The sequence below is a fragment of the Struthio camelus genome, chromosome 3, assembly GCF_040807025.1.
Source record: "Struthio camelus isolate bStrCam1 chromosome 3, bStrCam1.hap1, whole genome shotgun sequence".
Classification (NCBI taxonomy): domain Eukaryota; kingdom Metazoa; phylum Chordata; class Aves; order Struthioniformes; family Struthionidae; genus Struthio; species Struthio camelus.
This window is the reverse complement of record NC_090944.1, coordinates 110,451,843-110,467,565: the sequence shown is the minus strand read 5'-3', so window position 1 is coordinate 110,467,565 and position 15,723 is coordinate 110,451,843. Positions and strand designations below refer to the sequence as shown.

The following is a 15,723-nucleotide window of genomic DNA, read 5'->3' as shown; positions in this document are numbered from 1 at the left end:
TGTGATATGTGTACTAAAACATTGAACAATAGCACCAGATAGTGTTCTCTCTTAAAACAGCAACAGAAATCACTGTACTGTAGCATGACAGATGTAAAACCCTCTTGGGTATTAAATTAGGTAATTGTTGTAGGAAACAGAACGAGAGTGATAGTGTGACAAAACAACTGGTCTCTACAGGAAGGTAGTATAAATGAATTAGCTTGGTAATTCTCCAGCCTACTTCCTCTCTCCGTATTTGAAAGATGTCTCTTCAAGACAGGGAATCAGGAAAAAGAGCTTACATGCTATTAGAGCATTTATAGGGCTTAGAAACTGACGTTGTAGTTTTTCCTTATATACTTGTTCCATAGTTTATCCTAAAACTGTATTTCCAGAAGGGTAAATTGAATCTATCCTTTTTAGATGTTTGTGTCTGCAAACCATGTGCTTCTGCAAATACATCAGGGCAGTGGATTAATTGGAATACTTCTCTTACACATTGGAAATGAAAAGCCTTTGCAAAGTTGTTTTATTTAATAGTGTGCCTGCAAGTAAATGAACGATTGAAATTGGAAGACTTCAGTATATTTTTCCAATAGATATGTTCCAATTTAGAAAAACAAATCATTTACTGGGTTTTGTAAATCCAGCAAATGTTCTTCCTTGAACCTCAGTGGTTGAGGAATATGACAAATTTATATTTAAACTTTAAAGCACTTCAGCAATGTGGCTACCAGAACTTGTATTTTATAGCGAGCTTGAGAAGAAGAGCATGGAGCAAAGGAATATACAGTGTTGTATTTGTTGGGTTTTTATTTGTTTTCGTCTTGCCAAGTAAAGAGTCTATATTTATAAATCTAATATGCAGAGAAAGAGGCCTTGTTGAAATTTTAAGCAGAAGCTGCTGCTGTAAATGGGAGAGGTCTTTACAGGAATTTAAGGAATGGTGTAGAAGGTATCCCTAGTACGCCAAACGTAGGATGTCTGTAGAACTGAGCTCTAAGTGGAAGCCTTTAGTCTGTTACAGCTTGAGTGGTACACATAGGAGGAGTTTACTAAAAAAAAAAAACTTTTATTGAGTGAAAGTGAAACTTTCTGCGGAAAGGTTAGCTTCCAGCTAGCATTTAATGTCATAGTAAAATTTAGTGTCTTTCATTCTTTTCCTAATAAATACATTTTTCACCTAATAAATGTAAAATCAGGTATAAAGTTAATGCTCTTCCTACCACTAAAATTGTTTTGGTTAAAGAAGTACATAGCTCTGTTAAATTTCCTCTTGGGCAGGCTTCATCAAATTTCTTTTTCATCATACCCTGTAAGGATTGAATATGGCACTGTCCCAAATCTTGCATTATGGGCCATCCAGTAATACTCAGCATATACGTGAACATCTCTGGGTTTGTTTCCTTCGGTGCCAAGGGTCATTATTTTGTACTTTGAATGATTTCCAACAAATGTACATGATGGAGAGAGGGGATTATTTTTATACGTATGTTGATTTGTTTGCTTTTAACCTTGCATTTGGATATTCTCTGTACACGTGCTCAGCTGGCAACTGAATGTGCACATGACAAATGCAATAATATTAATACTTCTCCTACAGCTTATGAAAATTGAAACATAACTGCTTTGTAGGCCAAATACTATTTCTAATAAATTCCAAAACATAATACATTCCTGACTTCTGTTCTTACAAACCAACAGCAAAATCCATGTTCTGTGTATTTATTCATTTTGCAGACATATTTATGCTGTACCATTTGACATTTCAAAAATGAAGCAGATGCAATTTGCTTTCTTATCCGTGGCATGACAATTTTAAGATGAATAGTTTTAAAGGAAAAGTCCATAACATATTTGACTTGTGCAGACGTTGCCAATGTGAAATTTGGAGAAGGCACAATGAATATCTCCATTTGCATTCAAGGGATTATGATGAATAAAGTAAAAGGGAGCAAAATACTGTAGTACCAAAATTACTCAAATGAAGGTTATTTTTCAGTATTTCAGTTGCTTTTCGAAAACTTCTCATCAAAGAAAATAATTCAGATAGACTGCCTCTGAATGAACATATGTGAGCTGGTGCAGTCCCTCAGGCTCAGGGTTCTTAGAGCAGTGGCATCCACATGGCCTGAGCGCAGCCCTACCTGGTGCAGTGCAGCTGGTGCTGGGCCAGAGCAAGTGCTGAGCCCTCGTCAGGGGGCTGCAGTTCCCAGAAGCATTGTCACTATTATTTTACAGGAAAGGGAGGGGAATTCTGATCCAAGTGTGGGAACTGCTGTGAGCGCTGCCTAGCAGTCCACCAGAATCATGTTTTTGCGCTATGTAACTGAGGTTTTGTGTTGCTCCGTGCTCTGGCAGGAGTTGACGAGGGTTTTTGAGTATTCAGAACGTGCAGGGCTAGCGCTGCAGAGCTGCACGCAGTGGAAGAGCCAAGCCTGAAGTCGTCTCTTCATGGTGGCTAGGGGAGTTGCTCCTGGAGGGACCTCTCCCAGATCCTCACCTGGTCCCCAGGTAAGCTCCAGACCTAAGTCACTGGAGAGTTTAAATTATTTGGCCCCTGGAGACAAGAGGAAAGCTTTTAGGGTGAAATACTGAGTCACAGAATCACAGAATGGTTGAGGTTGCAAGGAACCTCTGGAGATCGTCTAGTCTAACTAACCCCCCTGCTCTAGCAAGGTCACCTAGAGCACGTTGCCCAGGATTATGTCCAGACAGTTTTTGAATATCTCCAAGGATGGAGACTCCACAACCTCTCTGGGCAACCTGTTGCAGTGCTCTGTTGCCATGTGTGTTTTTATAACAGTGATTTTGTCTTGTTTCACTGTTTTTGTATGACTTTAACCTATATTCTTTATAAGGAGGTTGAAGAGGAAAGGAGGAAAAAAAAGGGGAACTCAAGAAGCAATACATTAGCTGTTCTTGTAGAGGAGAGACTGTAAAATGGCTTGAAAAACACAGCCCTTGATATGAGACCAGAGAATGAATATCTTCTCCTGTGGAAATTGTGATGGCGGGCAGGCATTTGGGCAGATCCTGAGCAAATCAAAGATTTCTTTATTGTTTCACTTGCAGGGGCTACAAGACATCTCTCCATTTTTCCTGGAGGGAACTCTTTTTGTACTAATTATGCATTTATTTTTCATTTCCTTCATGAGTATTTTCAGGTGTTAAGTATCTGTTGTTGTGTCTTCAAACTGTACTATGCTGCCATATAGATATTTCTGGAAGCACTTGCTCCTTTATCATCTGGGTTCCCTAGATGTCATATACACTATAATTTTATGAATAAATTCAGTTTCAGTCAAGTTAAGTTTTCAGTTTTTTTGACTTTGGCACTGACTCACACCTTTGATGGAAGTCACCTCTCAGAGTGGCATGGGAAAAGGCTTCTTATTTTAGATATTCATGTTCTGGCTGTAAATCGCACTGCAGTTCTGGCCAGTTATCAGAAGCCACAATTCAACCAGACAAAAGTAGTAGAATTTCCACAGTCGCAGTACCACAATGAAAGAAAAACAAAATAAAACTGGTGTCTTCTTTACAGTATGGAGATCAACAACCAGATATTACTGTTTCTCTTATAACTTTTAAAATATGTGAGACTTCTTTTCTCTATCTGCTCAGATATGACTTTGTACACTCTTCCTTCCTGTTAAAACAGTATCTTCCCTTCTCTCAAGATTTTGAATATGTTATAATAACATCTATTTCTACCGGAGTGGAAATATACATAATTTGTATTTGCTTATGTTTTTTTAAGACAAGATAAGATCTGAATTGGGAGAGAAGAGAGCCAGAAAGAACATTCCTAATATTTTACAAAGCTTAAGAAAATCCTAAGACTGGAGTTGAGAAAAGCACAAACTAATTACTCAGCCAACATTACATGCTGCACAGTTGACCTTCATGACACTGTGTCCCCAAATCCCACTACTGAATTTAACTTATCTTAGTCCGTCTGTCTATTTATTGGCAGCTGTCCTCGTCTACCAATTCCGGAAGACTTCTCCCCTTGGCCTTTTCTGTTCCCTATTTTTAATTTATATAATTTCGAGAAAAAAAATCAGTAATTTTACTAGAATGAGCTCAGCTGAAATGTAATAAAAGATTATCTTTTCTTGTGTACTTTTCATGCATTTAGCAAGCTCTAGGAAACGCTTTAAGCTAAAATAATTTTCTTAAAATCATGTTTAAAGATTGAAAAGAATTCAAAAGAGATAACTCAGAATATAACTCGGCGCTCCCACGTGACGGGGACGGATTAGAATTTTGAGGCTGATCGTTCTAGAGATTGAACAGATGGAGACTGATCATTTCTGTAGGTTTCAGTTTGTTCTAAGGACAGGCTTTTCTGCTAAACATAGTTCATGTATATTCATATATATAGCAAATTTAAGAGAGACTTGCAATTAAGAAGCACCTTTTGCCTAGCTAGGAGAGCAGGGCTGGACATGTCTGTAGTTGAGGCAGGCTGCATTGTGATTTTGTTACATCAGGACTGTAGAATTAGTAGCAGTCTTCAGGAGGAACAGCAGGAGTGTGTGTGTCTACATATACATTCTATAGATAATGATTGGCTTCAAAAACCTAAATTACTTTTGCCCCCCATAATTCTGACCACAATTCAGCAGAGAAAAGAGATAATCCCTGTCTTGTGAACAGTCTGAAGACAGAAGGAGATAAAATGAAGAGGAGGGGTTAGATAGATAGATAACAAATTGGCAGAGTTGACACTGCCTTGCTCATGAGAAGAATTGTAGTCTTTTTCCTTTTAATTAGTAATAAAAATAGAGAAGATGGGAGAAGGAAAAAGTGGGAGTGCAATGAAAAGTGACAGCTTGCCAGCTGCCAAGTTGTGAGTATTGAGCTAAATTTTGCAAGCAGTCGTAACCAAAGTGAGCCCTTTCATGGGATATGAAGGAAAATTAAGGCTATAGTTTAGGGTGTTTCTTCCAAATAACTATTTTTTTCTTGTAGGAAACAATGACAAACGGTAAAATACAGTATCTCATGTAGCAGTACAATAGTGAAGAAAATTTGTCACGTTTGATCTGTGGTTAACCTAAGGGACGTTTGAACCCCTTAAGACAGTGTATTAGCCTTTTATTTGAGGTCTATGACAAAAAGATTTTGAGAAATATTTTTGTGGGTTTCATTTCGTTCTAAGGAAAGGCTTTTGTGCCAAAGTATTTAATTTCCTTTTTTTTTTTTTTCTTAACTGGAGTATATTTCATTTTGTGACTCTAGGTTGATCCGAAGTATCAGTTCCTGGTTTTATGAGACAAGACAATCTTCCATTACCAGTTAAAAGTTGCAAAGTTGTATACAAGATAAGACTTTCTAGTTACTGTGTTGCCTCTGGGGTAAAATAATCATCTAGTAAAGAACAAAGTACATTTTAACCAATGCATGTGCTAATTCCCCCTTTACAAATTCTCTTCCTGTTTTATTTTTCCTGTGAAATGTTTCTAACGTACTTTTACATCTTTCTTGGGTCTGTGTTTTGCTTATGTGGCTTAACTGGTTAGTTCATGTTTTAAGGTTTGTTGTAGTTTATAAAGATTTAGCACTGGCCTTCTGGAAGATACATGATATGTAAAAGAGAAATCAGTGTCAAGACAGAAGGAATAATGTTGGAAAATATGGATGGAACATACCCAGTCAGCTTTTGGATAAACGAGTTACAAAAATAGGAGGAACGTTAATGTGTTTTCCTAAGCTAAACTTCCAGAGGGGAGGCCTTTTTGTAAATAGAGTAAGTCATGCATCTAAAACAGTTTTACTATCCCTTTTAGCTAAGAAATGTAAGCATCTATAGATTGGGCTAACCATGTTTTAAAACATGAAAACTGATGGTGATCAAAACCACTGACAAAAAGATAACGTGGTTTTAAGCAGTGCTTGCTCTTAAGAAAATGCAGAGACATGATCAAATATTTGAGTCCAAACAGGAATATAGAACTAAAAGGGGAAATCTTGGTCTTACATAGTGCTCTGGGATAGCTGGCAGGCATGTTATTACACCCATGTATAACTTACAAAGCACCATGTAAAAAGTCAGGTCTTTTGCATGTACAGCTTCTATCAGAAGGCAGTTCCAAAACCAATTTTGTTCAATCTGGAAAATGAGGTTCCAGACAAGGATTATTCATCACCTTTTTATACCTGTTTTCTGCTTTGACAGAGTTACCTATGTGTTTATCCCTCACTCATTCCCCCATATATTTGTTTATAGAGGACTCAATATCCCCATATTAGCTCACAGAATTACAAACATACCATTACTATTCCGAGCGTGGCTATCCAGGCGAGACACAGCGCTGTTAAGCTGCGCAGTGATAATTTACAACAGAGCTCTGCTCAAATTTCTTTACTATTAGATTAAGTACTCTTAAATTATTCTGTACCACATTCATGCTTGCATCCAGTTTAAAGGTGTTTCTTCAGTTTTGGTAAACCCTATGTGGTGTGAGGACTGATACGTCACTAAATCTTAAATGGATAGATTTACTACTTTCAGCGTGGGACACTGTTTTTTAGCTGTGGATGGTTTGGGTCTTTTTTTCAGACGGAGATAAGTCTAAATATAGAAGTGCAAGAAAAATACAGACCCTAAACTGTTCTCAAGTCACTGGAAATACTGCACTTTATAGACACTCTCAATATCTATTTCAGAAACATTAGGTTTTAACTCAATTTTAGTCTTTAAAAACTCTGACCTGTTATTAGTATATGCTGAAAGACTTGCAGAGAAGTGATGGATTTTTTTCTCTTCATTCATTGCCTTACTTTTTCCTGTATTTATTTATTTCAAAATATCATACACTGTTTTCCATAAAGCTGCATGATACAACTGTATTATTTATCATACTAAAAGTGAGGACACTCTGTATTATGCATTGATTATGAAGCAATTTTTAAATGTTACTGGGACAAGTTTTGATGTTGAAAATGACTTTGATAAAATATTTTTGTTCCTATCACTAACAGACATTTTCAGACTTCAAGAAGGAAGGACTGCCTACAGCTTTATTTTTTCTTTTATGAGATTTTTAAATAAAAAATGTTCCTTTCTTTTATTAAATAGTGATTCAAAATATCAGGAATATTATAAATGGAGAGGTGTAATTTTTCCCTAATGCACATTACAGGAACAATAATCTCTCTATATATCCATGTATACACATATGCATACACATGGGATATTTTTTGACGTGTCTGAGAGGGATGACTTTTGAACTGATTGATACCGTTTGGTGTAGAAAATAGGTAGATTGGATTTCAAGCAATAAATATTTTAATATAATGAAAAATTCATTTGCTTGCACAAAAATATACATTGAACATTTCTGAATGTTCAAGAAACTTCAAGATGAACTTTGAAAAATACTGAGAATATAATTTAATTGTGTACCATAAAAAATCCCCACACCACAGTATGTGTTGTGCTTCAATGACGAGACCTTCAAGGCAGTACAACTGTTTTTGTTTGTATTGCCGCTATGTTTCTTCAAAGCATCCAGTATTTATTCACATGTGGCATTTCTCTGTTCATTGTTGGAACAAAAATAGCTCGATTTGATGAATGTCAGATGTAGAGTGGTTATTTCCTTACTAAGTTTAAGAACAAATCGGTTTCTAACAATAGATATTATTTTCCATAATTGAGATAATTGATGCAGTGTGCACTCTTAGATAGTCTGAACATTTTAAGAAGATTTTTACATCTAAAAAGAGAAGGAGAAATTGCAGATTAAAGTAACGGTCCGTTCCTCTGTACCTGTGCTGACATTGTCCTGTAGTCAGTGTGTATCTGTAGTTAATGTGCAAAAGCATGTATGTTCCTGCTGTTTAACAGCATAAAACGAACAATACAGATAATCACAGAAGACCTCTGAATGCTAAATGAATCTTGGAAGGGGCTTGAACCAGTCATGAATGTACATGAAAAGAATATTCCTTAGATTAAGTTGTTGAATTAGGCCGTGATTTCAAGTTACTCCACACAGGACAGGAGAGGAGATCAGGCTTAAGTATACTCAAAGTGCTGAATGGTACCAGTGTCATATTGGCCCTTTACCTCCATGTTTCTCCTTTCTTTGTGTCTAATGAGACTTTATAGACTGTAGTTCATTCAAGAAGTGCCTTGCCTAAAGACTGATATGTGCCATTTAATTCCAGTGAAACTGGTGATTTGCACAGATGTAAATGAAAACAAGCTGATGGGACATAGGTCTAATTTAACAGACTTTGCTGTTTTTCAAATCATTTTCTGTGTAAAGGTCAGAGCTGGTCACCAATATTCAAGCTGCAGCAATAGGTAAGAGTCCTTTTCTTCTGCATCTGTAAAACGTGTTGACCTTCTCTTTCAAATGTGGAGATGCCTTATCTGCCTTTCTCATCTTCAAATTAAGTCAAGGTAGCATCTACCTTTTTTTCCTAATTTTAGGATCTTAAGCTAGCTATCTATGGTCTGAAATTGTTTTTATAATTTTGGGGTGGTGATTCAAGAAGAGAATTTACCACTATGCATTTTAATCTAAAGGAGTTCAAAACACTGCTTTAGATGTAAATGATTTGCTATTTGTCCACTCAGATATTTACACCATCTTTCTTTCCTCTTTCTTTCTCTCTCTTTCAGTAATGCTGTGATCATGGTGAGCAATATGAAACCTCATACCAACATAAAAAGGAGGTTAGGTTTTCTCTGTGAAGAGGAACCTTTCCTCTTGGAACGGGTTCCAGCCTTCAGCCCAACAAATTTGACAGCATTTAGACTGTCCTGAAGCTATCCTTTTTTTCTCTTTAGCCTTGTAGGCCTGTAAAGAAGCAAAGGGGTCAGAGGATAGAGACAAATCTCTTTTTTTTTTTTTTTTAAGGCAAAGCAACTTTGGTTAGAGATTATTCGTGGAAACGGAAAAAATATATTTTTATTTCAAGTTCTACATTATTGTTATGGTAGACACTGCAAAATAAATCTAACTAAACACTTTTCTGAGGGCAAATCAGGGATTATTTAAGAACTGTTGTGTAGCATCCACCTACTGGACTGTTAGCCAATTTACCTGTAATAGCTGCTCAGGTTTGGTAACGATGATATTCCGTGCTTGCGGAATAATACAGCTTGCTGGTTTTGTTTGCCTTTTTTTTTTTTTAACAGGAGACTCCTAAAATAAATTGAAGACCCTTTAGAAACTTTTCAAATGAAAACTCATGTTTAGCTGTTGCCAGGAAGCTGGCTGGTTAATCCATATTGTGAGATCATGCAAAGCTTCTTAAAATAACTTCTTGAAATAGTTAACTCGTAATGAAGCAAAAATGAGCTTTGATCTTCCATTTTTAAACTCTGAATGCCATTTTTCATGTTAATTATTTTCTCGGCTCTTCCAGCTCACATTTTTGAGCTCAGCAGCACTTTTTTTCCAATTACATTCTTTATCCCACTGGTTTATATGAGCATGTTATTATGTTCCCAGTCCTGTGCAATCATATGTATTCCTTGCAAGAGATGCATTGTACGGTTTCAGTGTAGGAACATGGAAATAACGTGTGTCTGCCTTGCACCGTCTCATCCAGCACTCAGACTGTTGCGCAGCAGAGCCGGGCCACTGCCTAACGGTTGTGCACTGGGTCCGTGCTCATGACGTATTGCTAAAGAGACGACTTGTTTTCAGGTTCAAGCCAAGTCTCAGCTAGCTGAGCGACGCTGGTAGTTGAGTGACCGTGGCAAGCAGCATTTCCAAGTTTTGTTTCCATGTATTAAACCCGCCAGGTTTCTGACGGGGCCTTAGCACTGAAATGAACTTCACTTACTAGATATAAATAAATTACCAAAGACCTGCCGTGGCAGTCACCTGGCATTTACAAATTGTTTCGCTGTGAAGACTGATGAACAGCTTGCTACTCGTCAGCAATGAATTTCACGTTACAAATACGTGAAGGCGGTTTCTGCCAAGCTGTTCTAGATGCTTGACTGCTGTTGCCGTGTGCCCTGCGGTGGAAGTGCGTGCCCTCCCAGAGCGTGCCCTGGGCACGGCTGCTCCCGCAGCACGGCGCTGCCTGCCCTCGCGCTCCCAGACAGCCCGTCTCTCTGAATCCGCCACTCGCTGAGGGAGAAATGTGTTTTCAGCACCAACATTAAAGGGATTCTTGTAAACTAAGCTTATATTTGAGCAGAAGACCAAAAACACAGATGAAAAGTAACGTGAGAATTCAGATTGTCTAAAAACTGAACCCAAAGTTAAACGCTCAATATTAAATTGAACATATATGAACATTGAATACATGTGGCCAGAGGGAAACCACAAAGACTTAATTCTCTGTCTCTCTGGCCAAGCAGTCTGTGCATGAGTGACTGGGACTGTCGTGTCCTCAGGAGCGCTCCTTCAGAGCAGCTCGGCAGGGACACAGCAATAACCCGGTGTACTGTGTCATGTCTGTAGCTCCACTACCAGTAACGCGCCGCGGGATTATGGTGTAGACTGTATCACGTCAGAAAGTACCAGTCGGTCGGTCACACCTTGCATTAGGGAAGACTCCTTTTCTCCCTTGTTAGTTTGTGACGGATAGAAAACGATGGCTCTGTGTCCTCGTCTGGATGAAGGGGGTGAAGTGCACGAAACTGTTTCGTGTGATTGACAGCATAACTGGGGGGGGGGGGGAAGAGGGAGAAAGAAAAAGAAACTGAAAGACGCCAGAAACTAAGTGCCAACAGGACTGAATGAAACTGACTGATTATTTTGAAACCAAAGTAGTAAGCTGTAGAAAGAATCAGTGGTTTTCATTTGCATCGCTTGTAGCATATGCTTTTCTCTGCTTTTTCTATGAGTAACTCTGAAGCTGAATACTGAGGATCCTAATGTTAAGTATTTGATGTTTTATCCTCCTCAGATGAACAGAGGTCTATGGCCATGTATTTCCTGAGAACCAGTCTCAAATCCTTAAATTGTGGAACAACATATTCATTTTCTTAAGTACTTTCCAGTATGATTTCAAAACTGAGTTTACTTTAAAAAAAAAAAATCTCGTAATTCCCTCGTTCACCAAAATCAGACTAGAAAGCAGTTAACAGAATTGGTTGTTTCTGGCCTACTTCGTACCACGTTGTTGGAAAAGGCTTCAAAATAAACTATGTAAAGTGCAGGGGGCTTCAGGGGCCCAGTGCAAAGGTTGAGACTGTGATTTATTAGGAGCTGTTATAAAGTAGCAGGTGAGGGCCACCCACCTCTCAAAGGGAGCTGCACCCCCCACATCATGCTGGTCTCTGTCTTTCTAGTTTCTACTGTGCTTTTCACAAACTTTTCTGAGCGGCATCTGAGTCCCGTCTCATCCCAGTGTCTCATGTGCCAGGTCCCCCTTCCTTGGCTCAGAGGGTGGAAGAGTCGGGAACAGTCCTTGTAGCGCAATTCCTCCCAAAAGCGAAATCTGTCAAATTCAGAAGAGTTAATGATCAAACTGTATGATGTGTCAAGTACCCTTTTCTCCTGCTAGTTTTGGAAGGACATGAAGTAGCTTAGCACTTCATAAGACTATAAGCCTGCATGAGAAAAGTCTAAGAGTTACTGTCAAAGGGATTTCTACTCTTGCTAGCAGGAAAAAAAAGCATTGTGTCATACAGCAGCCACAAAATTATACTTTGAAGAAAAGTTGTACTAAATTTTTTCTTTAGAGGAATTGTAATAATGGTTTCGTATGCTCGCAATCATGAGTTATCTCCCCAATCTGACACACAGTTTATCCAGGAATTGTAATAATGGTTTCGTATGCTCGCAATCATGAGTTATCTCCCCAATCTGACACACAGTTTATCCTTCTATTTATTTTTTAAGCTCCTGCTCACAATCTGTCAAAACAGACCATGAAAACATGTTTCACTGTGGTATTTCTGTTAGTGGGCAGAAGGCATGGGCATTTTACTCTATGTTTTTTCTGTATTTACAGATGCAGCAGCTTGAGAGACAAGTTATAGATGCTGATCGTCAAGCAGAGAGGGCTTTTCAGCAGGTATATCTAAATGAAAAATATCTCCACTAGCTATGTGCATGTTAAAGCACTGTTATCAAGGAAAATTCAGAAAATTACTATTTTTCTTAAATACTGTTTAAAAGGCATAAGTTGGTTTTTATATTTATTGATCTCTCTTACCAGAGATAACTGCTTCGCTCACTGTCAAGTTCAGAGTTTAGTCTATAATAAAGTGAAAGCTAACTGAAAAATCCAAGATAGATGCATATAATGAACTTCTTTGCTGTACAGTATTTTTATCATCTTCTCCATTGATACATCATGAGTCTTTGATATATGATGCAAATGGAAACAAAAGGAAGAGGAAACATCAACCTACTTTAGAAAACCTTAAAAAAAGGGCTATCCAACACAGTCAGTAAATAGGATGATTCTGTTTTGTGCTCATCGTTCTTGTAATAAGTTATGTCATCTAAAGAAAGAGGTTGTGGCTGCATATTTAACCAAAGTTTCCTTTTGATTCCAAATGGCACATGTATGTACTGCAATAATTTTGTAAGCATATGTATGGTATCCCCTAAAAATCCTTCTTATTTCACTGTTGAAACAGATAGAAACTGATAGTTGTAAGAATACGATTCATGTCCTAATTCACAGTTAGAACATGCCCCTCACTGTGAGACAGGTATTTTCAGTCATTTTTTAGAGTGCCTGTAATAATTTCTTGTTCTTTGAGTACTGTGTTTTTATGTGGTTATTTATTTATTAAAACATTAATTTTTAAGCCTAAGAAAAGCTATGTGCTCCCTATACATTCTCTCCATTTTTGCATCTCTAACAGATGTGCGTGTTACAAACCTACAAGCCTCTTGCTGTCATTAACCAAATTTGTCTAAGGGCTATCAGTGTTTTGGCAGTCCTATTAGTATTAGGTGCATAAGGTGATCTAAAACTGTGAAATTTCTTCTCAAATAGGGTTTAGAACTTTGTAGGATTACCTTGAATCTTAAGTGTGGGGAGCAATTTTAACAACCAATTTTATGATTAAATTGTTACCTTTTACTTATAATACCATGTTTCTAAAAAGTGTTATGTTTGACCTACCAAATAGGTGCAAGTTATGGAAGAAAAATTAAAAGCCGCTAATGTTCAAACAAGTGAATCAGAAACCAGGTTGTATAAGAGGTGTCAAGATCTGGAGATGCTGATACAAGAAAAAAATGACACAATACAAAAATTGGAGCAACAACTTGAAGAACAGGTTAGAAATAATTATGTTAAAAAGATGAGCATCAATTTCATTCTTAATTATGCAAAAGGAAAAGAAAAAAATTAAGATCAATACAGGACAGAAAAGTTCCGAATTATTTCTGTTGTTTGATTAAGGAGTTTCCCATTAGGAACATAACATCTGAATAAGATTTATTCACTTGCAAGTTGTGTGCTGGCTTCCTTTGAAAGAATATTTAATTTTTAAGAGGGATCTTAAAGATCTTCTTCTTGACTGTCTCCTTTGAAAATTTTTCATTTTTCTTAGAGGAACAGCAGCCTGTATAAAAGGTATATTCATCTTTTAAAAACAAATCAGCATGTATTGCTAAGGAGACTGAATTACTTAAAGCAAACTTTAGAATTTGTATCTGAAGATACTACTCAGTCAGACAAAAATACCCAGTGAAAACTATTTTTGTCATTTTTTTTTCCAGAAGCAAATAAGACTGCAAGAAGCTAAAATCATAGAAGAAAAAGCAGCTAAAATAAAAGAATGGGTGACAGTCAAGCTCCATGAGGTATGTCTCTTGTGACAGTATTTGTAATACAGAAAATACAAGGTCTGGCTTGATATCCTTTAGGCTTTTTGGCTGTTAAGAGGGTAATGCCATGGTTAACAAATGTTTACCAGTTTCATTAGGTGGTGTAGTTACTTACTTAAAAGGGGAAAAATGAAAAGAGCAGCGCAGAGGAGAGAGTATCCCTGTCACATAACTTCAGTTTACTGATTTAGCCAACTAGTATCTCTGGGTCCACTTTATGGAGAGAAATCCCAGAACTGCTCTCTGGAAGTTCTAGTTTATCTCCACTAATTGTGGGAGATTAGGTGGCTAACATAGCTTGCTCACATAGATGCCTAAATTGTGAATAATCCCCCAAATATTGACCACATCTGCTGGGGCCTGTCAGAAAAAATGACTTCATCATTTTTCATTTTCTATTGCCCAGTATATTCTTAACCATAAATAGCTTCAGGGGCACCGGTTCTATTCCGAAAAGAGACCAGCTGTGTCCCTTGTTTCCCTGCTGTGGTGAGATCTCTTTGTCCTGGCTCAGGATGCCAGTTTTGGTATGCAGCTGTGCTCTTTCTCCTCCTTACATTTAGATTAAATTTAAAATTGCCCACCCATAAGAGTTACAATCCTACTCTTCAGTGGTTAACTGGAAATTATGCTCACTCTAGTTAAAAGCTATTTAACTAATGGTGATTTTTTTAAGTAGAAAGCTAGAAATAACGTTTACCATTAGGCTGTGGTGAAAGATTTTAAAATCATTTAATAAGAAGTTAATAAGAAGTAGAAGTAGTTGAGTCTAATGAAATATAGCTAAAACTATATCCCTGGTAGTGGGATATGGCAATCGGATGTTGAGGTTTTTCTCTTCCCATAGAAGTTCTTCTGCTCCATATAATCTTCTTTGATACATATTTTCTTTAACTTTGCTATGGAGTAGCAGGAGGCATTGGGATCATCATTTCCTCTAATTCCTCTGCTTTCTCTTGGGTTTTCCAAATGGCACAACAGTTTGCTTGTTATTCTAGCCCTTTGCTTTTATTAAAAATGCCCAAACCAACAGAGATTTTTTTTTAATTATTCAGGCTTTTAAAAGCGGTCTTGGGTTTGCGTGGTTGGGAATAATTCTATTAGAGTAAAGAGTATTGTGCAAATAATTAATCATTATAGGTAATTTCATTTGTTCTGAGTAAACAAATGCTTAGACTGGCGTTAAGAGAAACAGCAGAGAGGAGTTTACCACTTGAAATAGCTTCATCTTTAGAAATCCAAAAAGCAGAGAAAATCTAGATGATATAATGACTTTAAAAATTGCTTTACCAATGGATACGCTTTAAATTTATATGCTTTTAGTTAGAAGTGGAAAATCAGAACCTTCGCTTGATGAACCAAAAGCAAACCAAAGAGATGAAAACAGTACAGTCTAAACTGCAAGGTAAATGACACAAGTGTTTTTAAAACTTCTCTGTATGTGGCATAATTCTGACCATATCCTAATAATTTATGCATCCAAGTAATTGAAATATTCCTGAAAATCTGAAATATTTCAATGAGTATTAATTTACTGACCTCAGAGTGACTGTACATAAGGTGTTAGGCAAGCAGTAATTGAATTTTTATGAAAAAGACAAACAAACAAACCACAGCTGTTTTTTGCTGGATGAGTGGATATTTCTCTTTCTATTATTAAAAAGGTTCTGCAAGCAGTAATATTTGACTGAATTTGTTTCAGATCCTTACTTTCACATATTTATAAGGTAGGAGATCTTAGCCCTGTTAAGGAATAGATGAATGACTGTCTGCATCTGCCTTCCCAGAAAATGCTCAGTTGGGAATCAGAATTCTAATCTGATTTTTTTTAATTATTACATTTGACCACACTGATCCAAAACCTTCATTCAGCCATTCCAGCACCCAGGTTCCTCTCTGATTGAATATAGTTAATTTAAAAATACATGAAATGTAAATATGAGAAGGAAGAACATCCCCT

The 15,723-nt window shown here is 37.1% G+C and overlaps 1 protein-coding gene across 5 annotated transcripts in view; it reads left to right on the top strand.

Moving 5' to 3' along the window:
• PLEKHH2 (pleckstrin homology, MyTH4 and FERM domain containing H2) overlaps positions 1 to 15,723 on the top strand; it is a 61,544-nt gene that overhangs the window by 8,394 nt on the left and 37,427 nt on the right. For 4 of the 5 annotated variants that reach the window (XM_068939666.1, XM_068939665.1, XM_068939664.1 and 1 more), the window contains exons 4-7: positions 11,926 to 11,988; positions 13,061 to 13,210; positions 13,656 to 13,739; positions 15,087 to 15,168. In XM_068939666.1, coding sequence (XP_068795767.1) covers positions 11,926 to 11,988; positions 13,061 to 13,210; positions 13,656 to 13,739; positions 15,087 to 15,168 — 379 coding nt within the window. Of the gene's footprint in view, positions 1 to 4,718; positions 4,841 to 11,925; positions 11,989 to 13,060; positions 13,211 to 13,655; positions 13,740 to 15,086; positions 15,169 to 15,723 lie in introns of those variants that run through there. The other variant, XM_068939668.1, reaches the window with a different exon arrangement.